Source organism: Drosophila ananassae, chromosome 2R, assembly GCF_017639315.1.
Source record: "Drosophila ananassae strain 14024-0371.13 chromosome 2R, ASM1763931v2, whole genome shotgun sequence".
NCBI classification, from domain to species: Eukaryota; Metazoa; Arthropoda; class Insecta; order Diptera; family Drosophilidae; genus Drosophila; species Drosophila ananassae.
In genome coordinates, this window is record NC_057928.1 from 8,423,943 (window position 1) to 8,451,648 (window position 27,706).

At 39.9% G+C, this 27,706-nt stretch overlaps 2 protein-coding genes across 2 annotated transcripts; one reads left to right on the plus strand and one right to left on the minus strand.

Annotated features, from left to right (window-relative positions):
* Positions 1-1,585: 1,585 nt before the first annotated feature.
* Positions 1,586-20,860, minus strand: LOC6493672 (nascent polypeptide-associated complex subunit alpha, muscle-specific form). The gene is made up of 6 exons (XM_032454737.2): positions 20,500-20,860; positions 19,203-19,870; positions 3,130-8,622; positions 2,937-3,065; positions 2,061-2,872; positions 1,586-2,002 (listed from the first exon to the last, which is right to left on the minus strand). The coding sequence occupies exons 3-6, from the start codon at positions 8,609-8,611 to the stop codon at positions 1,787-1,789; spliced, it is 6,639 nt and encodes a 2,212-aa protein (XP_032310628.1). The 5' UTR covers positions 8,612-8,622; positions 19,203-19,870; positions 20,500-20,860; the 3' UTR covers positions 1,586-1,786.
* A 517-nt stretch (positions 20,861-21,377) lies between these two features.
* On the plus strand, positions 21,378-26,716 carry LOC6506282 (catalase). The gene is made up of 3 exons (XM_001958166.4): positions 21,378-21,664; positions 24,932-25,852; positions 25,916-26,716. The coding sequence occupies exons 1-3, from the start codon at positions 21,608-21,610 to the stop codon at positions 26,456-26,458; spliced, it is 1,521 nt and encodes a 506-aa protein (XP_001958202.1). The 5' UTR covers positions 21,378-21,607; the 3' UTR covers positions 26,459-26,716.
* The last annotated feature ends 990 nt before the right edge of the window (positions 26,717-27,706 follow it).

The window sequence follows — 27,706 nt, forward strand, 5'->3', positions numbered from 1 at the left end:
GGAGAGCGGGGGCCAAGGACAGAAAACATTCTTGGCCTTAAGAGCGTTTGAAGAACAAGGACGGAAGAATACGGAAAAGCTTTTAGCTAAAAGCTCTACACACACCAGCTTACTTCGGGAACTAACGAATTTTATCGCTTTTCTAAGCTTAACTTAATCGATAAATATATGGCGGATGGTCAAAGAACAGTTTTAAAAGTTCCATCACTATGAAGTTTAGAGAATTTCATCGAAATTGTTGAAGGTTTTAATCTGTGTATATTCAAGAAACCACGACTTGTTGATTATGACTATATATTTCAAGAAATATAGTAAACACTGCCCTTTGGGCCATTTTAATAAAATCCACTCCAGTCGGTTTGTCTGCCTAAGAAATAGGGAAGTAACACAACACAGTGTTGCCACAACAATAAAAACTATGAATATATTATTTTGGATAAAAACTAATATCGATGGAATATTAAACGTCATCGACATTAACAGAAACAATCTTTAAAATTTTTGTAGTGAGAATTTTAGGGCGAGTTGTTTTGTATTACCTATTAGTTTAAAGCAATTAAAACAATAAAATGGCTGATTCTTTTCATTGTCGTTTAAAGTAAAGTTTTTACTTGTGAGATACAATATTCTGAATTTTATAGTCCTTAATTTTCACTGTCCTATTTTAAATAGAAAAGAGACCTGCAGAGGAATTGGAAAATCCGACGACCTTAAACTTGAAGACGCCATCTTTCAGAGCTTACGGTAACTAAAAAAGTTATCGTTTTGTTCCAAACAACAATAACGATAACTAAGGCGCAGTCCCAATTTGTAAGTCTTTTAAATTAAAAAAAAAACACCTTGTTAATTTGCCAAAATTTCACTTTGTATTTATTTTGTTTTTTTGTTTTCATTAGTTTTTTGTTTGATTTCATCTTTTTTTGTTTTTGTTTCGATTTTGTTGGTTTTTTTTTTTATAGTTGCACAAAACTTACACATGTACATTACATAGAAAATTACAAACCTATCTGAAAATTGATTTACATTATAGTTGGATCATATTGTGTATACATATATTTAATATATATTTTATATATTATGTTAATAATTTCATTTAAAAATACATAATACATAAATACGCCTTTGTTGCTCCCTCCCTCCCTATCCTTACAATTTGTTATTATTATTATTTCATTCTTTTGCTAAATTGTTTTGCATTCTCGTTTAAAAACCATAGATTACACTTTATCCCTAGATATATCTAAAAGTATAAATCGATTTATTAGCTGCTTGGCTGGCATACATTATCTGTTCATTCCTCTCGGATCCATATTCCTTTCTATATATATCTAAATTGCTCAAGTGCAGCCAATCTCTAAAGATTCCAGATTGTTTCAATATTTCTCACATCCGTTTTTTCGTTCTAAAAATTTCCCTTTCATTTCCGTTTCCGTTTCTTCGTTTTGAGTGTGTATAGCACCTTTGTATCACTTTGCATTAGCTCTAAATTAATTTCCATTTAAAAAAAGACTTCATCTTCGAAAGACAAAGACATGTGAGTAAAAACTATTAGTTACTAGCTAAAATATACATAAAGTATAATATGTATATGTATATATAAATCTATAATTATATTCGTACTAATAGTTTTTCCATATTTGTTTTGCACTTTACACGCTAATTTCATTTCAGTTAGTACTACGTTGTATCTCTGTTCATCATTTATCTATAAGGTTTTCGGTCTCTGGATCATGCCTCGTCCTGCCATATACATATACATATACATATATATCTCATCCACGATCGGTTAAAACTTCATCAGAATGGTCTTCACGCCCAACAAGTTCCGTACACTTTCATTGTATTTGATGAGGACCACCTTCGAGGAGCTGAACATGTTCAGTTTCTCGCCGGCGCACAACAACTGAAGGCAAGTGGCCTTCTCCAGGAAGTCATCGATCTTGAACTCCCGAAGTAGATGCTTCTGACTGCTAGCCAATGCGTTATTGTTGTTTGGACAGAGCTGTAAGGGGAACAGGATGTTAATATATAATTTTTTATAGATTAGATAGAAGACATACCTTGTTGAGCAGTGTATCCTTCGATTTAACTTTAAGTAAATTGCACAAATCGTTGAGTAGTACCCATTTATCACTGCCCTCGTCCTTGAGCAAGTACAGTGGTGGCAAGGGCACATCGGCCTCTTCAAATTCAAAAATATCACCGTTCAATTCACTATCCATATCCATTGTCTCGATGTCCGCCTGATCGTCATCTATTCTATTACTTCTATTATTACTATTCGTTTGTGTTTGCTGTTGCGGAAGAGAAGGCTGAATCTGTGTTCCTGTTTCTGTTACAGTTTCCGCTTCCGCTTCCGGTTCTGGTTGTGGTTCTGGTTCCGCATCCACTTCCCTTTTCACTTCATTCTTGACATTCACAACGCTTGTTACTAAATTATTCCCAACATTCGCATTCAGCTCATCGTTGTTCTTATTGTTATTGCTATCCTCCTCCTCGGTGCCGGGCTCCAGTTTCACCATCGTTGTTGGTCCGGTAGTTACTCCGGTAGTTGCTAGAGTTCCAGTCTTAATTGCACTCGTCTCCCCGTTCTGCTTGATCGTTGTCACCCGACTCTCTCCATCATTCTGATCCTGCATCATCTCAGCATCCTGTGCCGGCTCCATCTTCATTTTAATTGGGATAACACCATTGCCATTGGAGTGGTTGGAGGTGATATTGCCGTTGCTCAGGATGCTAATGGTGCTGCCCATGTTACTCATACTAATATCCTGCTGCTTGGCCTCCTTCCTCTCCCTACGTAGAGCTCTGCTCATATCACAAGCTGTGTTCGGTACATTATCGAATATATCATAACCATATTCCTTAGCATCTGAAAGAAATAACCTTGTTTAGTGAAAGGATCTTAAGGAGGAGGTCTTCTTTCCAGGACTCACCAAATATCTCCCAGGGGCCTTGGAAGCGCATGGGCTTGATGTCGGCGGCGGCACTTTGGGCGTCGCTGAGGTGAGCGCGCAGGATGCGCCGCATCAATTTGCTTGAAGCTAACATTAGCGGAGTTTGTCCTGCAAGGATAACAAAAAGGATAAAATAGATTCCCACAAAAATGGCTAAGAGCTGAGTACCCACCTGAGTACGTTGCCAGCAACGGATCAGCGCCATAGGAGAGCAACAGACGCACCACCTCCTCGTGATCATTTTCGATGGCTCCGTGGAGTGGCCGGATGCCGGACTGGGCCGCCTCCGAGTGATTCGCTCCATACTGGAGCAGTATTCTGGCAATCTCCAGCCAGCCCTGGGTGCAGGCCTCATGCAGTGGCGTGTAGCCGGCATTGTCCTTCTGATCTGGATTCATATTCAGGCGATCCAGGCAGTAGACCACCACATCTATGAGTCCCTGGCGGGCGGCCTTGTGCATGGTGCTCTGGCCCACGCTCTTGTTGAGTACCCACTTCTGGAACTCCCGGTACACATCCATCTCCGTCTTGATCTTCGTCGGCAGATGGGAGCTGCCCGCAATTGTGCTGTCCGTGTCCTCCAGCCGCTCATCCGCCGATAGATGGGCCTGGGCCAGTTGGCTAGAGGTCTGGGCTTGGGACGACTTGTCTCCGTGGTTTTGGTTTTGATTCTGGGCCGTTGTGGGACGCTTCTTCTTCCGGATGTAGTCGAAACCCGAGCTGCCCTTCCGTCGGAGGTACTTCCTCTTGTGGGGGCACTGCGGCGCCGTCGAGTTGAGGGCTTTGTCCTCCATGAGGGAGCGCCTGGCCAGCTTGTTGTCGCTGCCGCTCACAATGCTGTTCATTTGCTGCAGGAACTCCTCGTACTTCTGGTAGCTGATGGCATCGCCGTCCGCCTCCTGGGCGCATTCCGGCGGAGCCGATGCCGGACGTTCCGGCCCCACAAATATCTCCCGGATGATCTCCCGCCGTTGCTGCAGCTTGGACTCCGTTCGGGTCTTGCTCTGGAGGACCTTGGTGTCGAAGATGCTGAAGTGCCGGCGACTAGGATCGTCCAGATTTTGGCTCTCACTGCCGGGGGCCTCCTGCTGGGGCTGCTCGTACAGCGAAGTGGAGGCGGACGTTTGCGAGGTTTCACTGTGGATCTGGAGGTTGGTGGAGGCCGGAGCCGAGACAGAGATCTTCCTTGAATTCCCATGGACTGGGGGCGAGGAGTTGCTATTCCCATTGGTCACCCGAAGGACGAGATAGTCGATGAAGGACTTGGGTATGGACTCTTGTTTGCTGGCCGCCTTGGTCTTGGGACGGGTCTTCTTGAAGCAGGCCAGCTCCTGGCCGAGATCACGCCGCTCCAGGTCGGGCAGGGAGGCCGCCCCCTTGTTCAGCTTGTTAATCGAGATCAGTCGGTGGGGGATCTTGAGGGCCAGCTTGTAGCGATACTCCTCCAGGTACAGTTGCTGTTGCGGCGAGGTCTTGGCCGACTTGTTGTTACCACCGCCCTTGTTTCCCATTTTCAGCTTCGAGTTCCGGCCATTCAGCTGGCCAGCTTCGGAGTTCGGGCCACGTTTGTTGCGCAGCCGGGTGACCATCATCTCCTTCTTGCTGTCCACCACCTTGCGGACGTACTTGCGCTTTATTTTGGTGGTCGAGTTGCGGATGATTTTGTCGTTGCGCAGGACCTTGCTGTTGGCCAGCTGGAGCTCCAGCTCCTTGCGGTGCTTCGAGCGGGTCATGGTGTTCAGGTTGTGGGCTATCCGCTTCTTGAGAGTGGCACCCGGTCGCCGGCCCACCCGCTTCACGGGCTTCTTCTCTGCTTCGGCGTCCTCGTCGGTGCCCTCCTTGTCCTCTTCCTCCTGATCCTCATCGTCCTCCTCCTCCTCGGCATCCTCCTCCTCCTCCTCCTCCTCTTCCTCGTCGTCGTGGCTCTCCGAGTTGGAGTTGGAGCTGTCCTGCTGCTTCTGGTTATCCTCGGCTTTGGTTTTGTTCTTGTTGTTGCTGGTCTTGGCCAGGGAGTTGCTCTTGGCCTCCTTCACCTTCTTGAGGTCCTTCTTCGAAGAGTTGCCCTTGGACTTGCTTTCCCCGCTGGAGCTCTGACTCCGACTCACACCCTGAGAGCAGTCCGCCTTCCCCTTCTCGTCGTCGCTGCTCTGCTGACTGCTGGCCGCCTCCGGAGATCGCTGGCGGGCTCTTCCCTTCCGCATCAACGGCTTTTTCTGGCGGGCCGTCTTGCGCTTGTGGAGCTCCGTGGTGTCGCTCTCGGAGGAGCTGCTCTGACCCTCCTTGGGCGCCAGCCGGGCGGCTATCCGCTGCTCCTGCTGCTGCCGCTTCTTCTCCCGCTCCACCTTGCTCAGCTTCTTCTGGCCACTGCCGTTGCCCAGCGACGAGGAGATGCCATTGGTGGTGGTCGTCAGCTGCGTGCTGGCCGACTCGGCATCAGCTCCCACGGTGGCTGTGGCAGTGGGCGTGGCCAGGGGTTGCCTCTTCAGGATCCTGGCCACTGGCAGGTCGTCCTCGCTCAGCTCCAGCTTGATGCTGGTGGTGGTGGTGGGCAGGGGTGGCATGGGTGGCATGGGTGGCAGCACCACCGCCTTGTTGAGCAATTGCTCCACCAGATTGTTGCAGGTGCTGCCCCAGTCCAGGAGATTGCCCAAGCTGGCCCTCTCCTCCTCCAGGCCCAGGTCAGCGGACTTGGGAGGGGGCGGCGGCGCCGGTTCCAGTTTTATTTGGATGTGATTGGTGACCTGGTTGGGCGGCGTCCTTGGCGGCGACACCGCGCCCGTGGCATTGGCATTTGTGGTGGAGGTCACCAGGACAGGCGGCGTAAAGGTGAAGCCCTTGAGCTCTGCCTTCGTCCGGATGCGGGGCTCCATCTTCGGAATGGTCGTAGAACTGGCAGAGGAGGTAGAACTGGAGGTGGACTCGGGCAGTCCCTGAGGTTGTGTCTCCCTCTCCCGCTTGGCGGCCAGCGCCTGCTCATTCACGGCTATCACAGGCACGGGAGCCACCACCACCACCGATGTGGGTGCCGCCACAATGGGTGGCACTACTCCCACGGAAGACTCCGCCTCCAGGCGCGCCTGCTTGGCGGCCGCCTGGTTGTACTCCTTGAGGTGCCTCTTCCGGCCCAGATAGTTCGGATTGCTGCTGTTGTGGGGGCTGGGAGAGGGCGTGGGCATCAGCTCGGGCGGCTTGCTGACTTGGACGATGCTCGTCTCCGGCGGCAGCTGCTGTCGCTTGGCGTACGGATTGGTCTCCAGGACACTGGGTCGCATCTGCTGCAGGGTTTTGATGACCAGAGCCGGAGCTGCTGCGGGGGCAGGAGGAGCTGCAGCTGGATGGTGGTGATGGTGGGGGAGAGGAGCTGGGGAGACGGACGCAGTGGACGGGGCTTGTCGGATCACAGGCGTGGGCGCGGGACTAGTGGGTGGTTGCCCCCTGGAGGCCGCCGAGAAATTCGGCGTGAAATCGAACCTGGGCAGGCCCAGTCCCCCGGCTGCACCTCCTCCGCTCAGGCTACCCGGCGAGGGCTTGTACTCCGTGGCACTGGGACTCCGGTACTTGTAGTCCGTGGAGTCCGCCGTCTGCTTCACCGTTCGCATGGACAGATCCAGCGGAGAATGAAGCGCTGGCGGGGGATTGGCAGCCGGAACCGCAACTGGAACTGCAACTGGAACTGGAACTGGAGCCGAGGCAGTGGCCTGCTGGATGACCCGACTGGGGGCCGTGGGATGATGGAGATGATTGCGGGCGGGAGCCTCCATGTTTAGGGTCTTCTTGATGATCTGCAGGTTCAGCTCCTGCTCACTGGCGGTGTTCCGCTTCAGCATGTCGTTGATGAGGGCCCGGTAGTTGGGCTTGGCTGGCGGTTTCTTGGCGGGAGTGGCGGCCGGATGGCTCTGGGCCTGGGACGGCGCTCCGCCCGGCTGGTAGCAGATGTCCGGCCCGTGCGGGTACACCTGCAGGGTGGAGTAGTTGGCACTGCTGGAGCTGGAAGCCGTGGACGACGAGGCGGGCTGTTGAGACGGAGCTGATTGCGGTGGCAGTGGCCCAGATCCAGGTAGGATGGTCCCGGGCGGGGCGCCCGTCACTGGCGGAGCTGGGGGCGCCGGTGTCGGAGACGCCACTGCTCCCGCCGCCGGCGACGGAGTGCCCTGGTGGTAGTAACTTGAGTAAGGAGTGGAGCTGGCCGTTCCCACCTGCTGGATCAGCTTGCCGTACTTGGTGGGATAGCCGTGCGGCGCCGGGACAGTGGCCATGGCTGGCGAGGCATCCCGCTCCCGACTGCTGCTGGTGCTCTCCGCACTGTACGGGTTGTGGTACAGCGAGGACCTCGTCGGCTGGGGCAGACTGCCGGGCAGAGCGTGCTCCGGCTCCAGCTTCACATAGCTGGCCGGCGGCGCCTTGGAACTCTTCCCACTGGACGTCGGATTGTAGTAGGTGGTGGACGCAGTGCGTCCGTAGTTGGCCGCTCCACTGCCGCCCCGTGGATACTCCAAGCTGGGACCTGGCGTCTCCCGGACATACTTCTCGATGGCGTTGTTCACCGTCGTCTGGAACTTCTCCGTGCTGAACTGCGGCATCGGCATGTAGAGGCTCTGGTGGTGGGCCGACGTGGAGGTCGGCGTTCCCGAGGACGTGGGCGTGGCTCCGGCACTGCGCTGCTCCGGCGGGGTCTCGTAGTGGGGAGGACACTTCCGGCCGTAGTTGGGACTCGGCTGCTGGTGCTCGTTGCTCGGATTACTGGGATTCACGACGTGCTCGAGCTCGTAGTGGTGCTGGCGGACGGAAGTGGAGGCGACAGCAGCGGAGGATGGGTTCGCTGACGAACTGGCAGTGGGTGGCGCTACTCCTGGCTGGGAACTGGCCGTGGATGCATAGCTGAGCACCTTGGAAGGGACAGGTACCGTCGAGTACTTAATGTCCTCCGGATAGTACCGCTGACTGGCGGAACGAGCGGCGGGCAGGGGGATCGTTCCAGAGCCCGTTGGCGGCTTCCCGTAGGAGTACCTGGCTGGCGGCTGGTGGTGATGCAGTTGCTCCTCCGCTGGCGGCCAGTAGGCAGTCCTACCCGTGGGATAAATGGCAGGATTCCCGTGATGTCGGAGGGCAGGCGCCGGTGCCGGGGCTGGAGCTGGCACGGTTTGGGTTTTGTAGCTCCAGTTGGGATGGGACGCCTCCGGCATCTTGTTCACCGTCAGATCCCGGTTGGAGGTGTAGTACTGCAGATGGGGATCCCCGCCCGTGGGTGGTGGCGCACTGCCCTGTCCCTGGGGAGGAACTGCCTGAGTTGGGGTGCTCCGGCTCATGTACATGGCCGTCCTGGACCGTTGATCCTCTCCCAGTCCGCCCGGCAGGTGCTGCAGACTTCCATAGCCGGCGGAGGAGGAGCTCCCCACCACCACTGTGTTGGAGCTGGTGGGCAGATGCTGCTGGTGATGGAGCTGCTGGTAGTGATGTGGATGATGGATCGCCTGGCCTGGTGGCTGCTGCGATCCTGGTGGTCCTGGTGGTGGCGGGTGGTGTGGATGCTGGTGGATCGGTGGCTGGTGGTGGGGCGGTGGTGCTGACGTGGGCGGGACGTGATGTGGGTGGTTCTGCATCGAGGGATGCGGCTGATGATGTGTCTGATATTCGTGATGTCTGTTGGGTTCCATGATAAGCAGGTCTGAAAGAGATTATAAGAGAGTATAGATTTATTTATAGAGTTTAAAAATATATACTCTATAGAGTATAGAAATATATATCTTAATAACAAGTATCTAGTATCTAATAACTATCTTAAGAACAATTTTCTTACTCTCTGACTAGAGATTAAAAAAAGTAGAAACCTTATAGTTACAATAGTAAGTCTACTTCCAGTCCAAAAGTAGCTACTATGTCCTAGTAACTATACCATTTTATCTAGTATTATTAAATCTTATAATTGATCTTAAGCTTAAACTAGTTTCATTAAAATATTTTCAATCCAAGTATAGATTGTTTTCAATTCTACAGATACTTCTCTTGAGAGCTTGAAACTATAAGATAGTTATAGTAAGATCATAGTAAGATCTATAAACCCTTAGACCTTCTCTATATGACTTTTTTTGTGTAACTTTCCCTTCATTATTATAATGAATTATTACCAAAAACTCTAGTCAACAACTCTTTCATTTAAAAATGTACAAATTCCAAGGCACGATGATGAAATTTCTAAAAACAAATAAACTTAAGATCCGAAATACTTGAGAGATGGGGGAAACGGAGAGGCAAACAGTTCAACGACTTTCTAAAGAACGTGCACAAAAATAAACTGACTTTCCAATGAACCATATCCCAGGCCGAACAAAATTCCCCCAAAATGAATCATTTATGGCGAAAAATGGGCAGCAAATTAGCAAATTGTAAAGGAATCTCAAATAGACAATATAATTAAAAATATTTATGATTTAGGGGTGATTATTGGAGATTATTTAATGGTCTAACTCAAGTCGTATGTCTTATTTATTTTAAGATCTTTAAACGTTAAATAAACTCCCCTAATTGCAACTAAAAAGTTATAATTTCTGCAAGCTATGGAGTATCAAGAGCTGATAAGAACCATATGTTGTGGAGATAAGCTCTTTATAGAGTAGAGAGTCGACTCTACCCCCTCCGAGTTTGCATTTTTTGTGAAAATAGTCGTCAGTCCTCAATTCCGATCCGAAATGCAATCAATTTTATTTGAAACTTGTTTCCAATCTTTGGTCATCAGTTTCCCTTGGATTATTAATGGGACTGACCCCACTCACGTGTTGTTTAGATTATTAGAAGCACAAATAAATAAATAAATAGAAAATAAAAATAGAATAAATAGAGAAATAATGGGCAGATATTACGGCAGAGATAAAAGTCTCACTCACTGACAACTGCCAGCAGATAGAGCTCAAGGCGAGAGGCCTCTGCCTCGCCAGTCTCATATCTAATATAAACAAAAACAAATACTAAAAAATACATATAGTACTATGTATATTCAAATAAAAGCAAACAAATAGTTAAACATGAAAATAAAGACAAGCAAGCGCTAAAAATCATTCCGATTTGCGCACAAATCGCTCCTCAAAAGTTATTCAACGCATTTCGTTTCTTTTTCTATTTCTGTAGAGTGTTGTGTGTTTGAGTGTTGTGTGTTTGTTGTGGGCGTGTTCGACATTGTTAATTGTCATTTTTATTTTTTATTTTTTCCCCTTTTTTTCCATTTTTTTTTGTTCTATTCAATACAACAAATGCCTGTTTGATGGCCCATCTGTATGTATTTTTGAGTTTGGCAGAGCAGACCTGTTAATTTGTTTAAAAAATCATAATAGCATAAAACCACGGCTATAAATAAATAAATGGCAGATTTTGAAATGATTTAGACAAGTCTTCGAATCGCTGGCACCTCGCCGATCGTTTAAATCACTTTTATGCTTTATTAATGACTCGCAAAATTAAATATTTTAAAATGAAATGTCACAGAAATTAGGAAATCTTGCAATTCTTAGAAATAGTCTTAATTATTTTAGGGGGTATACCATTAAATTCTGTTTGAAAGCTCTTGAGTTGAAATCTAGCAAGTAATTTGCATTTAAAATATTTGAATTTATTGGCTTTTAATTGTTTTCTTTAATTATACTTATGGGTATATATTTAAAACATGTATTTATTTTGGTTTTCTTTATTTTAATATATATTTTTACTAATTTTCGGCCATAATTCTAATTCTTATAACAATTTAAAGGGTTTTATAAGTTTCAGAAGCGAATAAGGAATCTTTTTTGAATATATTTTACATCCTCTATAGAAAACACTATAAAAATGCTTTAATATTTTAAGCAAAATAACCCCTTAAGCCCTTGTAACCCCTTGAACCCAATTATGACCTAATATAACATCCCTTTTCCTCAAAAATCAAACAAAAAGTTCCATTGTTCTTTAAATTATTGCCGACAAGTACAAGTTTGTTTCGATTTCCTCGAGTGAATGAACTTTGAATGAGAATTAAATGAAAAAAAGGCCTCCCAATCCGAATAATAACAATAATAATGCATCCTAATCAGCCTTTCGGCCTTCAGTTTTCGCTTTCCCCTTCGTGTTTAGCAAAACATTTGTTTATTTGCGATTTTCCTTATCTTTTCCCTCCCATTGCTGTTTACTTTCTATCTTCCATTTCTATCTTCCTTTTGTTGCTTTTCTTTCTCTTTGTTTTGAAATATTTGCAATTCGAAAATTTTAATTTTTACAGCTGGCAGTGGTGGGTTGTGTTTGAAAATAAAAAATATTCCCTCAGCTTGGCCTTGGCTTAAAAAAAAAAACAAATACCAGAGAGAGTGGGGGTTAAAGATATATATGTATCTTGCAAATACCAAAACACAACAACAACAACAATAGCAAACATGCGGCTTATTTAGCATTTTAATTTGGCATTTGTTGCTTGTTTTTGTTTTTTGTTTTTGTTGTTTTGTTTTTAGTCGCACGCTTTGTTTTATAATTTCACATTTCGCAAAAGTTCGTTGTGCTCTTACGTCGCCTCCTTCTCCTCCTCCTCCTTTCTCTCACTCTCTCTCTCTCTCTGTTGGAGAGTATCTCCCCTATGTATTAGTGAGTATCTGTGTGTATTTATTTTTATCATTTGCACAATAAAAAAAAGAAAAATTGCAATAACACAAAATAAAAATGCGTCACAAATTTATTTGCACTTTTGCTGTCGGTTGTTCGTATCAGAAGAGACCCTCACAAACACACACACTCACACACACACTCACACACACACTCACACACACACATTCACACACACTCTTGTAGAAAGCATTATAGCCTTGACCTCTACAATCTACAAACTGCGGCTAATGTTCTCTCTGAATGGTTGGATTTCTTTTTCTTTTTATTTTTTTTATTATTTTTTCCCCCCACTGTATTATTTTATTTTATTTACTTGCCTTTGCCTGCCAACTTAATTGAAAGTTGGCGCTCTGGGCGCCTTGTTGGGCGGACGATAATTGAAAATTTGTTTGAAAGTGAAAAGTTTTGAGGGCTTTTATGGTGGGAATTAAAGGTTAATAGCTTCAGTTGGCAACAGGTCAAGGGTCTAGCAAAGACAAAGTGGCTCTAATAGGATTTTAAGCAGATTAAGAGATATTCTTTTGAGCATACTTAATGAAAATTATAAGCAGCCTTTTAATAAAGTTTTTATTCCACTAAAATCTATCTACTATCTTAAGATTTTTCTTGCAATAAAATATATAAAAAGGATGTAAATCTAATGCATTTATCTACAAATTCGAATAAATAATGTTACAAAACTTGAAAACCACAGAAACTAAAGGAAAAATTCAACGTAAATACCTTTTATTTAAATTCTTATAAAATATAACTCTTTTATCGAGATATTCCTTTTAATAAAATATTAAAAAAAAAAAATAATAATAATAAATCAAGTTCTGGCACCTTAAAAACTACAGAAGCTTAAGGAAAAATCATCATAATATTTAAATTCTTGTAAAATGTTCTATATCTAAAAAATAATTAAGTTCCAGCACTTAAAAATACTACTTAAATAAGCAAACAGTATACTGCTAATTCTTGATTAAACAAAACCTTCTTTGAACCCTACTTTTGTGTAAAGTATAAAGTGTATTTATGCTAAAAATGCTACAAAAAATTTAGATTTTCTATAAAAATTATAATGAAAGATTTCTACAACCATTTTTAATAATAAAAAACCATTTTAGAATAAACCACTTAGAATTGGACTTCCAGAATCCCCATTTCTAACAACTGTGGAACCACTTTAGTTCTACCTATGGGAGTCCCCCATATTCCCGCCATCTAAATTTTTTTAATTATTCCAGTAATTATTCCCTATAAGATGCATTATCTTAAGGAATTTGAATTAATGAATGAAAATTCATGAGAAATAAAATCCATTTCCAGCAAGTTCAAGGTTCGTTTTATGATTTCTCCAAAACCAATTAATAAACAATAAAAAGTATCTAGAAGATTGTATTTTATTTGCATATCAAGTTCAAAAGGTGAAGCAGTACAATGCCTCTTTGCAACAAAAGAGAAAAAGGCATAAATTTTAAATGAAAATGGGCGCCAAAAGTCGATCATGAGACGATCATCTTGAAATAATGAAGATAATGATCAGCGGAGATACTTTTCATTATTTTGTTGTTGTTGTTATTGTTGTACGCCTTTGGGGGCCAACAGTCTGTATATGTATCTGTATCTGTAACTGTATGTGAGTACCCTAAAGTATCTGTATCTCGAAATGTGCTCGTGCTCGTATCTGTATCTGTAGAATTTATGTCGCCGCCGCAAAAAAAATGCTGTAATACATAAAAAGGCGAGAAAAAGACGCAGCCTGTCTTAATCATGCTTACTCTTTCTTGCACACACGATGTGTACTAAGATGATGACAAAATCAAATAAACAGAAGCTAAAGCCACAACAAAAACAAAAACACAAAACAGAAAAAGAAACAGAAACAAGAGTAACATCAAGTAAGCGGGACAATTTAAGATAACAACAATGTCAACGACTGCCCCCACCACCAGCCCCCCATTACCCCATCCACCATCCCCCATGCTTCGTTTTTTCTTTTTGCTCCACCATTCGTAGCCCCACTCTTTCTAGCGCAATGGAAACACGTTTGTTTCTTTTTGAAGCTCCCTCTTCTACCTGCCCTCTCTCTCTCTTACCTTTTTTTGATTTCTCATTCAATATTAAAGCAACAACAACAACAAACGGCAGTTGTCGTGCTTCCCTTGTTGTTTTTGTTAATTTCATTTCAATTTATTAGCATTTTATTTGCTGTTATTATTGTTGTTGTCTGTTTGTTGTTGTCTTCTCATTGCCGCAAGTTGATTTTTTTTTTTAGCTTTTCTTTTGTAATTGTTTGATATTTTGATATTTTTTTTTATTGCTTTTTAAAGTCAATTTGTCATACAATGATTTAATTGCTTTTTATGAGTTTTGTGAAATATGTGTAAGAGGAAGAGAAATCGCAATAGGAGAAGGAAGAGAAAGATAAAAGAGTTAAAAAAAAGGGAAAATTAAGAAAGTCACAAATAGGAAGGAAGAAAAGTTTTAACTAACTAATGCTTTTATGTGAACATTTCATTTTATTTTAAATATTTTTTATTCATTTATTTATTTTTTTAATTTATATACTTATAATTTATAAACTAGCTTATTCTTTTATGTGAAATTTCAATATTTTTCATTTGTTTTTAATTTATAAAGTCATTATAAACTCACAACTTTTATGGGAAATTTTATTTTAATTTTTCATTAGTTTTTTTTTTATTTATAAACTAACTAAAACTTTTATGAAAAATGTTATTTTAATTTTTACATTTTTTATTTATTTGTTTATTTTTTTTTTAATTTAAATAGTTATAATTTATAAACTAGCTAATACTTTTATGTGAAATTTTATTTGAATATTTATTTATTCTTCTTAATTTATGAACTAACTAACACATTTATGTAAAATAAATTTTAATTTTTTTATTAATTTATAAACCTGCCACGCTCTAGTACCTCCATTAACAATCTCGAACCACTCCAATATTTGCGTATAATTTGCCATTAAATTTCTCATATTAACTTCAATGAATCGTAATTATTTAACCTGAATTTCAAACCTACTAGTATTTCTCTCTCTCTTCTAACTATCTCTCTCTCTGTCTCACTTAATTCAAACAAAAAACAAACACTCTATGGGATATAAGGTAACAAATGCCACATTATACGAAATTGGATCTCACGGCAAATGAGTGACACAAATTCCATTTGAATGTGGCGGCTCGGTTCTGGGGCAGTCCGCCTCTGTTCTGATTATTTTCATTAGTATTAGTATTACTTCAGTTCCGTTCTGCTTTCTATTTAACAAACTAATCAAGCAAAATTATGAAATTGGAGGGGAAATATTAGTATAGTAGTAGTAGAGTAGAAAAGCAATTGAAGAAAACTAGGAAATAATATGATATGGGGGTCTATTGTGACTTTTAATTATAATAATCCTATTACAAACCAATTAATCTCAATTAATCTTAATTATTTAACATATATATTTTATTTCCTTTAATATTTAAACACATCTTAATATTTCTTTAGTTTTAAATTCCTAAAATACCTAATTGTCAAGTTCATTTACCTTAGCTTGGGTGTTTAATATTTTATTTCATTCATTCTTCTTTGTAAACTGAATTTCGAGAAGCCCGAAATTGTTTTCTCGCTTCAACAGGTGTCGCATTAAACAGAATTTATTCAATTTTATTCAAAACAAAATAATATCAACAAGTTAGGCAGGCTATTTGTGAGGGGACAGAAAATAACTCACTCTCATGAAACATAAAAACATAAAAAATTTAAAACAAGAAAAAAAGATAAGCTTACTTTTTGGGCAAAGTAGAAGTTTCTACACTCTACAAGTTAAAAAAATAATTGAAAAGATGTATATTGAAAGAAATATATTGTAAAAATCTGATACATTTGGACGATTCTTAAGAGAACTCAATTCTCAGACCAATTTCTTACAATATCAATGAAAAATCCTAATCTTCTGTCTTCAAAAATACCAAAGTTATGATATACTCTAGCTAAAGGAGAGCTATAAGATATAGTTCAGTGATTCCAGCATTTTATATATTTTATATACGTTTTATTATAATCCATTTTATATACTTTTTGCAAAAAGGAACGAAATATCTGTGCAAAGTTCGAAGCTTAGAGTCAATAGCTTTCAAACTGACAGAATAGTTCGTTTTAGAAACAAACTGGCGGACAAGCGGACAGACGGACAGGCAGACAAGGTTATATAGAGTTAGGAGTTAGGAGATGATTCTTTGTAAGAATAAAGTATTTAGCGTCGGAAATGTTGCCTTTTTTAACACTTTTTGTAGCAATCTATACCCCTAGAAAGAGTATAAATAGTTACTAACAGAATAAAAAGACTTTTCCTTTAAATTCTCACACATTTTTTAAGCAAGCACTCTAGAGCTGAAGTTTCCCTGCTGAAATATGAGAAAGACAAGCGAAATGCGAGGAAGTTTACATGTTTTTTTTTTTTGTTTAAACTTTAAACATACAAATGTACATATATTTATTTTTCAGTTTTGTCTAGTCAGCAAATGAGTTGGTGGGTTGTTAGATTTGTGTATAGTATCTGTATCTGTGAGATACTCACCAACACACTCACTAAAAAGTAAACAAAGTTGGCAAAAAGGGCAGACAAAGTAGATTTATAGTTGCTTCAAAAAAAAAAATACTAAAAAAGGGGGAAAATGGAAGGGAAAAATGTGTGTGTGAAAATGCAGTCAAGTGTTAGGTGAAATGAAGCAGAAAATGGAGGGGATTTGGGAAGAGGATTTTAACTTCAATTTATGAGAGAAAAGTTTTGAGAACAAAGTTTAAATAAATGGGAGTTTAAAGGGTCTTATCTGAAGGGAATTTATTCAAGTCTCAGTCTTATAAATAAAGTCAATTAATATTGTATTATGGCCAAGATAATCCGGAAAGTCTAGTTGACGGAAATTTGATACCATAAGTTTTTAATTTCAAGCCATAATGAAATTACTTGATATGCTATCTGAGAGATAAGAGTTTCAAGAGTGCTCAGATAGTTGCCATTTTTTTCTTGAATTTAAATTAATATTTTCTGCCTGACAATAATTTGTAAAAAATATATATTCTATTGTCTAGAGTACAGTGTCAGATACAGATAGAGATACAAAATCTTGCAGATATCTCTTGTTCTGTTTTCGGTTTCTGTTTCGGTTTCGGTTTTCTCTCTGTTTGTTTCGAAACAAACCGGTTAAATGCTTTTTAGCAAAAAGCTAGAAACAAAAACGACTCAACGGAAAAAGAACAACCAGTCAGCTCATAAAACAGTAACCGTTTAAGCGTACAATAGCCGTAGAGATAGGTAAAGTACTAAGGGGTATAACAGAGGGAGGTATAAAAAAAAAAGGGGGCGTAACAGTAAGGGCGGGTCGGGTCGGATCGACTAAAGCTAATTATCAACCTCAAATGGTATTGGCCTGGGCTGGCTCGGCTCTCTATTTGATTTTAAGTTGAAATCGAAGCGATTTCTGGTTTTTTTATTTCATTCCGCCCCTCCACCCTCCACCACCCCTCCCTTTCATTCCAAACATTCTACAATCTAGAATCCAAACATTGTAACTATTTTATTGCCGCTCCTTCTCTCTTATCATTTTTGGTAAGCGATTTTGGCCGATTTCGATCTACTGATAAGCCTAGACAGAAAAACTTGACAGAAAATTGGGAAAATAATACATAAAAACATCTGTGGCTTCAAAACAAATGTTTAAAATATATAAAAAGTTAAAAATCAAATTATATATGTTATTAAAAACAAAAATAAATAAACTTAATCATTTTTACTTTACTTTATCACAAAAAAAGGGGGAAAATAAACATGTTTTATAAAAAGTTTCCAACTCAACTCTAGTTTATATTTTTAAGGTTTCTGTTTAGTTTAAGATTAAAAAATGACTCATTTGGTAACTTTCCAGCCAAAAATACAAACAAAAATAATGAAATATTTACTTGAGAACTAAAAACAAACAAACTTTATCAATTAAATTACAAAATAATATAAAAAAAACATGTTTTTCAAACAGTTATCAACTCTAGTTTGTATATTTTGATTTCTATATTTAAAAACTTGAAAAAAAAGCTAAAATACAACCTTTTTCATACAGTTTAGAACTTAGGTTTCTATATTTTTTTTTATTATTATTATTTTTTATGTTTCTGTTTAGTTTAGACTAAAACCTGACTCATTTGGTAACAAAACTAATGAAATATTTACTTAAAAACATAAATAAATCAACTTTATCGGTTTTACTAAAAAAAAAGACTTATTTTTCAAACAGTTTTGAACTATATTTTGATTTTTATATTTAAAAACTACAAAAAAAACATCTGTTACTTGAAAAAAAAATGTTTAAAAAATAGAAATGATTAAAAATCTAATAAAATATTTACTTAATAACCAAAATTGAATATACTTTATCTGTTTAATTAAAAGAAAAAAGCTAAAAAAATTATTTTTTTCAAACTGTTTCGAACTCTAGTTCCTATATTTTATTATTATTATCCTTTTTTATGTATTTAATTAGGAAAAAAGGTAGAAAAACGTATTTTTAAAACTCCTCTTTGAAACTCAAACTTTGATATCTAGTTTCTATATTTTATTATTATTATTTTTATGTTTCTGTTTAGTTTATGATTAATAACTGACTCACTTAGTAACTTTCCAGCCAAAAACTACAGAAATGAAACAAACCTAGGCCCTCTTTGGAGAATCATTCTACAGTCTGATAAGAAACCTGAACAGAGAAGCGAAGAAACGTGACTTGAAGCGAGAGAGCTCTGTAGTAGTTGAAGTAGCTGTGAGGGGTATTCCAACTATTTGATCGGACGAGGTATGCAAACATAGCCATTTGGGAGTGCACAACAAGTGCACATGATGCGGTTCGAGTTGCTGATTGCTGAAAATATGTGTCAGTAGAATGTTAAGGTCGTTGATGATCGTTTCTCCATGACAGGCAGGTGAGGCAAGTAAATAAATTAAGTGGCAAGTGGCTAGCATTGGTTGAGGCATTTTTAGAATAAATCGAACATGTACGAGCAAAAAATTTAAATGAGAAATCATTAAGATGCGATTTAAAATCATTAATTTCAACTCATTTCCTTTAAAGTAAAATCTCTAATGAATGAAAGATAAAATATCTTTCGAAGAACCATCCTCCAGTAAGCATTAGTTGTTACCGTTAATTTAGAAGACGATTAAAGACTGTTTTTAAAGAAAAAGTCCATCATAAAAACCCAAAAAAATTCTTCGACAAGCGTGAGAAGTTTCAGAATTGAGCTTAAAGCAAGAAGAACAAGAGTGATGAAAGCAAAGAACGAAAAGAAAAAGAAGACTTGTCAAGAACAGCTGTTATCAAGAACAAGAGCTAAAACGTAACGGTAAATAAGCCACCTGTAGCCGTTTCGCATGGTCCACAACTAAAACAACAACAATAAGAACAAGAGTAACAACAACAACACCACCCAGGCCAAAGAGAATGCTTCGTTACCTTTCCCTTGCTCTCAATTAACGGCAAATAACACATGGCAACAGTATATAATTATGAAACTTTTATTCAAACAATTTTCTTAATTTAATTTTGTTCTAAATTTAATTCTAGGAGAAGTTTCCACGAAACTCACCTTTAAGTAGTTATTTTTGATTGTATGTTCTTGGTTGCTAATTAATTCCTTTTACTGTTATTTATGATAACTGCACTCGTCGACGCATAAGCTTCAGTACTCTCTTCTTTCTCTTGTTGTTGTTGTTGTAATTCCTTTCAACATTGCTTTTCACTTTACTCCACTCTCACACACATGCAGATAAACAGAAAGAGAGAGAGAGATATATAGAAATGGGGAGACGATACACGTACAAAATTTCTCGTGCAGCAACTTTTTCTCTCTTTTCTTTCTTTCTTTTTTTTTATTTATTTTTTTCTTTTCTTTTTTTTCGTAAACCAGTATTTTGTGCCTTCTTTCACTTGTATATATATTTTTTTTTTATTCAAGAAATTGTTGAATAACGGTTTCTTTTAGCCGCTAAGCTTGCGCTGCTGCTGCCGTTGTTGTTGTTTTTGTCGATGTTGTTGTTGTTGTCATGAATTTCACTTTGCTTTCGCGGTTCACGCATTGCTGCTGCTTCTTTTACTCCTTTTTCTTTTTTGTAAATTTTTTTTTTTTTGAATATCGTGAAATTTGATGTTGTTTTTGTTGTTGTTAGCCGTGGGAAACCTGTCCAGCAGCCTTAAAGCCGCTGTTGTTGTTGTTTTTCGGCTTCTTGTTGCACATTTTGCTTGATTTTCACTGCCCTAAAAAGCCAGAAAACACGTTAATTCGATCCTACTATCTTATAGATAAAAAGATACATTTTGTATCTATGTATCTTTAAGTTATATTCAAGTCTTTTTTATAATTCATCATTTATTTTAATTTTTTTTTTCAAAAATAAGCAAGCAAGCAGCGTGTGTATAATAAACGACGCAAAAATTCCAAAAAAATAAATATAAATGGTTGTTGCTCAACGTTCATTGCCACACACACACACATACATATACAGCCCAGACAACGAGGCACACACACACTTAGTCGCTGCTTGGGGCAGGGGGGGAAGGTTTTTTGTTTCAAGGCGACTTCATTTCTTGACTCTTTTTTTTTCTTTTTCTTTTTTTTTGTGCCTCCCCCGCAGGGAAACAAAGAAAATTTCACTTGTCTCGCCGCCACACGCACACACACGCACACACACATGCACTCTTCCTCACACACTCATACACTCACACACACACATAGTATTTCCCCAAAGGAAATATAATTTAAAACATTTATTGACACAATTACAAGGTTTCTGCTTTTTTTTTTATTCCGACTTCTTTCGGTCGTCGTTGTTGTTGTTGTTGCTGCCGCTGCTTGCTTGCTTGCTATGCTTGTGTTGTTGGCCTACTTTGTGTTGTTGTATTTTTGTTCTCTTTTTTTCTTTTTTTTTTTTTTTGATTTGTTGGTGAGCTCCAACTTCTCCTTCGTTTGGAAAAATTTCACACGCGCCGTTTCTTTCTCTTTTTTTGTTTTTTAGTCGAGTGTCTCCGTCGCGTTTTACGTAAATTGGATTGCCATTTGAAGTTGTCGGGGGATTGCACTTGTTTTTAGCTATTATATATGTTGCACATTATATTTATATATACATTATGTGTATATGTTTGAAATTTGTTATAAAAAGAAATCAGACGAGACGAGAGCGGGAGAGTAGTGTGACCGCAGCGGGACTAATGAAAGATACCAGTCCTTCACTAAACTGAAGTTTCGGCTAAAATCCCAAAAAAAAAACGGCTAGATAAAAGCTAGAAACGCGTTAATACTTCCGCAACAAAAAGGTCACATTGTTTTTCAGATATTTTATAAATTTATTTACAAAATAAACTCTTATATAACTGCAATCATTCGACAGAAATAGAATGGAAATTCAGGAATTTTTAATTAAATTCATGATACTGAACCGGTTCATATATATTTATTATAAAAACAAAACTTACAGACAGTTTGATTATCCATTACTACGCTCCACTTGAGTTTTTTCTCAATATTACAATTTTGATACTTTTTTCGAAAAAAAGAGAGTCAGTTATTAAATAAATATAAAAACGGGCAATTAGTTTAAAAAATGAATAATTTGAAACAAACTGTAACTGATATCGATAACTTTAAGCCATTCGACAACCCTAACCCGAAACGGTTGGCTATGCACTCACCGGGTACGAACCAGAACCTGGTTGCGAGCCAACTCGAACCTGGTTGTGTGGCCCTAACAACAAAAGAGTAGAACGTATCACGTATCCGCACAGTTTCTCGCCAGAGTTACAGGAATATAGTCGTCAAAAACAGAAAATATTTGGGAAAAAACGAAATATCCCGATATAAACAAAGAAAGAATATCGATATATGATATTTTTTGGATAATATCAACAACCCTATTTAGTTGACAGTCGAGTGCCCGAGCAGTTTGTACATCAAAATTCAGGTTGTTTTTACTTGAAAATATAGAAAATTGAGGCAAAATGGCTGCACGCGACGCCGCATCGAACCAGTTGATTGACTACAAAAACTCCCAAACGGTAAGTGGGTGTGTGCGAGAGAGAGGCCAGACACAGGTGTATGTGTGTGTGTGAGCCGGCCTCTGAATGAGAAGAGAAAGGTGGTGGGGGGGAGAATCATTGTTCAAAATGAAATAAACAAAAAACAAGACACTTAACACAACGAATGCTGAGAGTCAGTACGTTATTTGATCATTAAAAATGCAAACTGCCACAAAGCAAAAAATATTATATATTATACATATATCAAGAAAGCGAACTGCTCAGAACAGTTCAAAGTTCAAGAGCTAGAGTTCGCTCTCTTGGCTCTCTGTTTGCTCAACTCTCTTTAATTTTTATTTTTAAGAATCTTATCAGAACCCCCCACACCCACTGATAACGTTTATCACCTCCTGGCAGCTGCACTGGATTTGGCAGCTGTTTTGTGGGATTAGGTTCGAAATTCCAAATCCAAAGTTTGCTTAATTATTTTTTCAAATTACCCTTTAACCTTGGCTAACCTTTGTTTTTCTTTTTGTTTTCATTTTCACTTGGCACTGTTTTTGAATTTCATTATTTTGCCATTTGCCAAATCATGCCATTTTAGATCTTAATTATATTTTATTTGAAAATAAATATTTTTAAATCTTAAAAAATAAGAAAAAACAATCTCGTTTTAGAAGAGAGTCTGAAAATCGTGCTTGAGATACTTTACACTTTTGTGTTAATTATTTTGTTTTTGTTTTTGTATAATCTATAAAATTTGTAAGTAATTTTTTCAATTGAAGAATCGTGCTTAATTATACCAAAATTTGTACTGTTTCAATGTGTTTTTCTAAATAAAAATTATAATTTTAAAGTATATGTAGATATATCTTAAAGATGAAAATATTTTATAGAAATTCGAACTGCATTTCTAATAAAAATAAAAAAAAATAGAAGAATAACAAATTAATTAACTTTTATTTATAGATCTCTAATTACACAGCACTTTCGCAATGAAATTCCCAACCCCCCCTCATAAATCGATAAAAATATTGAAATATTCATCTGATAAACGCAAAACTAGCTAAGTAATTGGCCCAAAAAGATTAGATTTGTAAGCCAATTATAGACTAGGTAGGGCCACAACAGGTAAACTGTTCACTTTTATGAAAAATAGACCATTTTGACCTTGAATAAGGTATAAAAACTATCTGAAAAAAATAAAAATAAATTATAAAAAATATATTTGTATGGATGGTACTGTAGTTTGTAGTCTGAAGTGCCACTATAAGTCACTAGAAGTCAATGCACTTTAGTGCAACCGGCTCAATGTTGCACAAACTGGTTGAAGCCGCCGATCGAGCGGCACAACGAACTCTCGAAGAAACCTGTTTTTGGCCAACTAGGAAAATGCGTTTGCCAGCCATAAGTTAATGCTAATTTTCTTTCACCGATTTGGTTATGCAATTCGCCAGCAAATCGGGAGTGGAACAAGTACAAGTATGTATAGTAATACTACTATGAATGTGAGAATATGTTACGAAATGACCCAGAAAAGTGGTCTGTTCGTGTTGTTTTAGTCGATTTTTGACCTTCTATGACGAAACTGTGAAAACTGCATTCTATCAGGCAATTAAATGTTTGCCTTTGTTTCGCTTCAAATAATTATGGCAATTAGTTTCTTTGTTTCTATTTGAGAATCTTGAACGAAATTCAAGAAATGCAAGGTTTCTATAGGTATTATTCCATTTACTATTAAAAGAGGCTCCTCTACAACCTCTTTACTTCTTCTGATAAATGATATCATCATGACTCCTACAATGTTGTCTTTTCAAAAAAAAGAAAAATTATCATTAAGCCTACCTCATTAACATCTTGACATTCTGCTACAAGTTGCAATTAAAACTTGCTTGTTTTTTTTACTATATTTTTGCATTTTGAGATCGGTTGAGGTCTTCTTATCAGGCTGCTCTTTGCCTGAAAACATATACTATATGTCCCCAACTCTGATAGGAACCAGAATGACTTGTTTGTTGGGGAGTGGTGGGGATTGGAGTCCCATTCCCCGGTATCTGCACCCTGAAGTGGTGGCCCCCTTTCTTGCTTCAAAGTGCAAACAGTTCTGATTAAATCACATAAGTATACAAAAAATAAACTAAAAGAGTGCAGAAAGTTAAGAATGCAAAAAAAAACAAGAGGGAAAAAAGCCTGATAGAAATTAGAAATTTATTCCAAAAAGATCAAAACAAGGTGGCTAATTTTGCATTTCAAAAGGGGATTGTTTTTTACCAAAGCTGATGAAATAATATATAATGAAATGTTAAGAATCTATTGTGAAATATTTACTCTTTAAATATGTATATGAAGCTTCTTATTATCAAGTTCTGATAAAAAGATAGGAGATTACTTTAGAGACAATCCCTTTATTACAACCCACCCTATGACTAATCCTTACTTTTTAATGACTTTTAAATAAACAGTAGCTTAATTTGTATGTTTGGCAGAGGCTTCACTTTGATATACAACTGGTTGGTGGTATTGCATCGTTCTAGAAACGCTTTCGAATTAAAATTTCGCATGCCGTTGCCGGGCTCTGGCAATTTATTAACAAAACAGTGCGCATTAGCAGTCAGTTGCCGGTGACAGTTTTGCAAATTGCTGGCAGAGTCCGCTTTATAATCAAGGGGGTAGGTAGCTTGCATGTCAAATAAATAGGGAGTGGTGTCCGATTACTCCAGGGAAATTAATTGAAAATGCCACAAAAGATCACATTCGAGGATAAGTGATGGACACTTAGTGGGATGCAATTTGTTTATTAAAATATATTAGGGGCTCACAGGTTGTAGTTTATGGTTTAAAGATTTTTTAAGACATTTTTTAGCCTTTTTATGCTTCAAGGTTTTTTAAAAGACAGGTTTTTGCTTTCCCTTTTTTCAAAATCACTTCAAAAGACCTCTAAAACTGACCCCCCTCGACGAGATAAAGCTCTGCAATCTTTATGTTTATGTTTTTGCCAAAAAAGACCCCACAGATTAGCAACAAAAATAAAAAATCAAAAAATAAAACTGTCCAAAAGCCAAAAATAAGAATTATCACTGGGGACCGGGGACGATAAGATTAGAGGACACTTTGAACCGACATTATATAAGAGAATATATATTAGAGAATTGCACTTTGCAACCAGAACAGGCCAAGTGTCTTACGTAATTTATTTGTTTTTTAAAAATATATATATTAAATCCATTAAAAAATTAAATAAAAACATGACATTTTAATGGCTTTTCAGAACAATTATTTAATTAAAAAAGTATCTCAATTTTTTAGGTTTCTCCGGGAGTTGTTACCACCGGACATGGAGCGCCCATTGGCATCAAGGATGCCACACAAACGGTGGGTCCCCGGGGTCCTGTCCTGCTGCAGGATGTTAACTTCCTCGACGAGATGTCGCACTTCGATCGCGAGCGCATCCCGGAGCGCGTTGTCCACGCCAAGGGTGCCGGCGCCTTCGGCTACTTCGAGGTGACCCACGACATCAGCCAGTACTGTGCTGCCAAGATGTTCGACAAGGTCAAGAAGCGCACCCCCCTGGCCGTGCGATTCTCCACGGTGGGCGGTGAGAGCGGATCGGCCGATACCGCTCGTGATCCTCGCGGGTTCGCCGTCAAGTTCTACACGGAGGACGGTGTCTGGGATCTGGTTGGCAACAACACCCCCATCTTCTTCATTCGTGATCCCATCCTGTTCCCCAGCTTCATTCACACCCAGAAGAGGAATCCGCAGACGCATCTGAAGGATCCGGACATGTTCTGGGACTTCCTCACCCTGCGTCCCGAGTCCACGCACCAGGTGTGCTTCCTGTTCAGCGATCGCGGCACTCCCGATGGCTACACCCACATGAATGGATACGGATCCCATACCTTCAAGCTGGTCAATGCCAAGGGTGAACCGATCTACGCCAAATTCCATCTGAAGACCGATCAGGGCATCAAGAATCTGGACGTGAAGGCCGCCGATCAGTTGGCCAGCAGCGATCCCGACTATAGCATCCGGGACTTGTACAACAGGATCAAGACCTGCAAGTTCCCCAGCTGGACGATGTACATCCAGGTGATGACCTTCGACGAGGCCAAGAAGTTCAAGTACAATCCCTTCGATGTCACCAAGGTCTGGCCGCACAAGGAGTATCCTCTGATCCCAGTCGGTAAAATGGTCCTGGATCGTAATCCCAAGAACTACTTCGCTGAGGTAACAAGTGTATTTAATTTTTTATTTTCTATTTATTTATAATATTATTATTTTCCCTTAAAGGTGGAACAAATCGCCTTCAGCCCCGCCCACATGGTGCCCGGCATTGAGCCCTCCCCCGACAAGATGCTCCAGGGCCGTCTCTTCTCCTACTCGGACACCCATCGCCATCGCCTGGGACCCAACTTCTTGCAGATACCCGTCAACTGTCCCTACAAGGTCAAGGTGAACAACTACCAGCGCGATGGTTTCATGAACGTCACCGACAACCAGGACGGAACTCCCAACTATTTCCCCAACTCCTTCAACGGACCTCAGGAGTGCCCGAGGGCCAGGGCTCTGTCCACCTGCTGCCCGGTTACCGGCGATGTCTATCGGTACAGTAGCGGTGATACGGAGGATAACTACGGCCAGGTGACCGATTTCTGGGTGCACACACTGGACAAGTGCGCCAAGAAGCGCCTGGTGCAGAACATTGCCGATCACTTGAGCAACGCCAGCCAGTTCCTGCAGGAGCGCGCTGTCAAGAACTTCACCCTGGTTCACGCCGATTTCGGCCGCATGCTCACCGAAGCCCTTAACCTGGCCAAGTCGTCCAAGTTCTAAGCGAGGCGGCGGTCGCTTCTCTGAAATCATATCCGATTTCTGGCCTTAATTACGTTATGCCCCTGGAGTTCTGTCCAACGATTCCCAATCCGACTCTGACTAACAAAGCGAACGCTTTCGGCTCTTTGGTTGCGGGCTAAAATTACTTAACCCATACGATGTGCTTGTCTTGTTTTGATATTCAAAATCTTCGTAGTCTACACTAAATAAATTTATGCGCAATGGTAACAATAAATTCATGCAAATATTTTTGATAAATTTATTGTTTTTATGTGGTTTGGATTTTAATATTTCGATGCAGATGAACTATTAGTATTACGGATTACTGGGCTCCATAGAGTCCTTCCCGTGAACTTTCTTTAAAAATTCTAAACAAAACATCTGTTCTGAGACTTTGATGCAGAATGATGGGGAGTCGATCCACAAATCGTTAAAGGTATTCCGCTTAAGAATCGGATGGATATTGGCCAAGATATAGCCATCGCAGGGGGCCAAAATGTCCTTCCGAGCGGTTTTCATATTTTTTGAAGGGGATGGCCCAGGAAATTTGAGAAAAAATCTAAAAAATATTTTGTTCTCAGATTTTGATGCAGATTGATGGAGAATCGATCCACAAATCGTTTAAGGTATTCCGCTCAAGAATCGGATGGATATTGGCCAAGATATAGTCATCGCAGGGGGCCAAAATGTCCTTCCGAGCGGTTTTCATATTTTTTGAAGGGGATGCCCCAGGAAATTTGAGAAAAAATCTAAAAAATAGTTTGATCTCAGATTTTGATGCAGAATGATGGAGAATCAATCCACAAATCGTTTAAGGTATTCCGCTCAAGAATCGGATGGATATTGCCCAAGATATAGCCATCGCAGGGGGCCAAAATGTCCTTCCGAGCGATTTTTAAATTTTTTGAAGGGGATGCCCCAGGAAATTTGAGAAAAAATCTAAAAAATATTTTGTTCTCAGATTTTGATGCAGAATGATGGAGAATCGATCCACAAATCGTTTAAGGTATTCCGCTCAAGAATCGGATGGATATTGGCCAAGATATAGCCATCGCAGGGGGCCAAAATGTCCTTCCGAGCGGTTTTCATATTTTTTGAAGGGGATGCCCCAGGAAATTTGAGAAAAAATCTAAAAAATATTTTGTTATCAGATTTTGATGCAGAATCTTCAAATTGCGGTTGCGGTTTTTCAATTTTTTGAAGGGGATGGCCCAGGAAATTTGAGAAAAAATCTAAAAAATAGTTTGA

Coding starts and splice junctions, on each gene's coding strand:
- LOC6493672 (XM_032454737.2), bottom strand. CDS start 8,611: ATGGAACCCAACAGACATCACGAATATCAGACACATCATCAGCCGCAT. Junction 2,873..2,936: donor AGGCCCCTGGGAGATATTTG/GTGAGTCCTGGA, acceptor TATTTCTTTCAG/ATGCTAAGGAATATGGTTAT. Junction 2,003..2,060: donor AGGATACACTGCTCAACAAG/GTATGTCTTCTA, acceptor TTCCCCTTACAG/CTCTGTCCAAACAACAATAA.
- LOC6506282 (XM_001958166.4), top strand. CDS start 21,608: ATGGCTGCACGCGACGCCGCATCGAACCAGTTGATTGACTACAAAAAC. Junction 21,665..24,931: donor ACTACAAAAACTCCCAAACG/GTAAGTGGGTGT, acceptor TCAATTTTTTAG/GTTTCTCCGGGAGTTGTTAC. Junction 25,853..25,915: donor CCAAGAACTACTTCGCTGAG/GTAACAAGTGTA, acceptor TTTCCCTTAAAG/GTGGAACAAATCGCCTTCAG.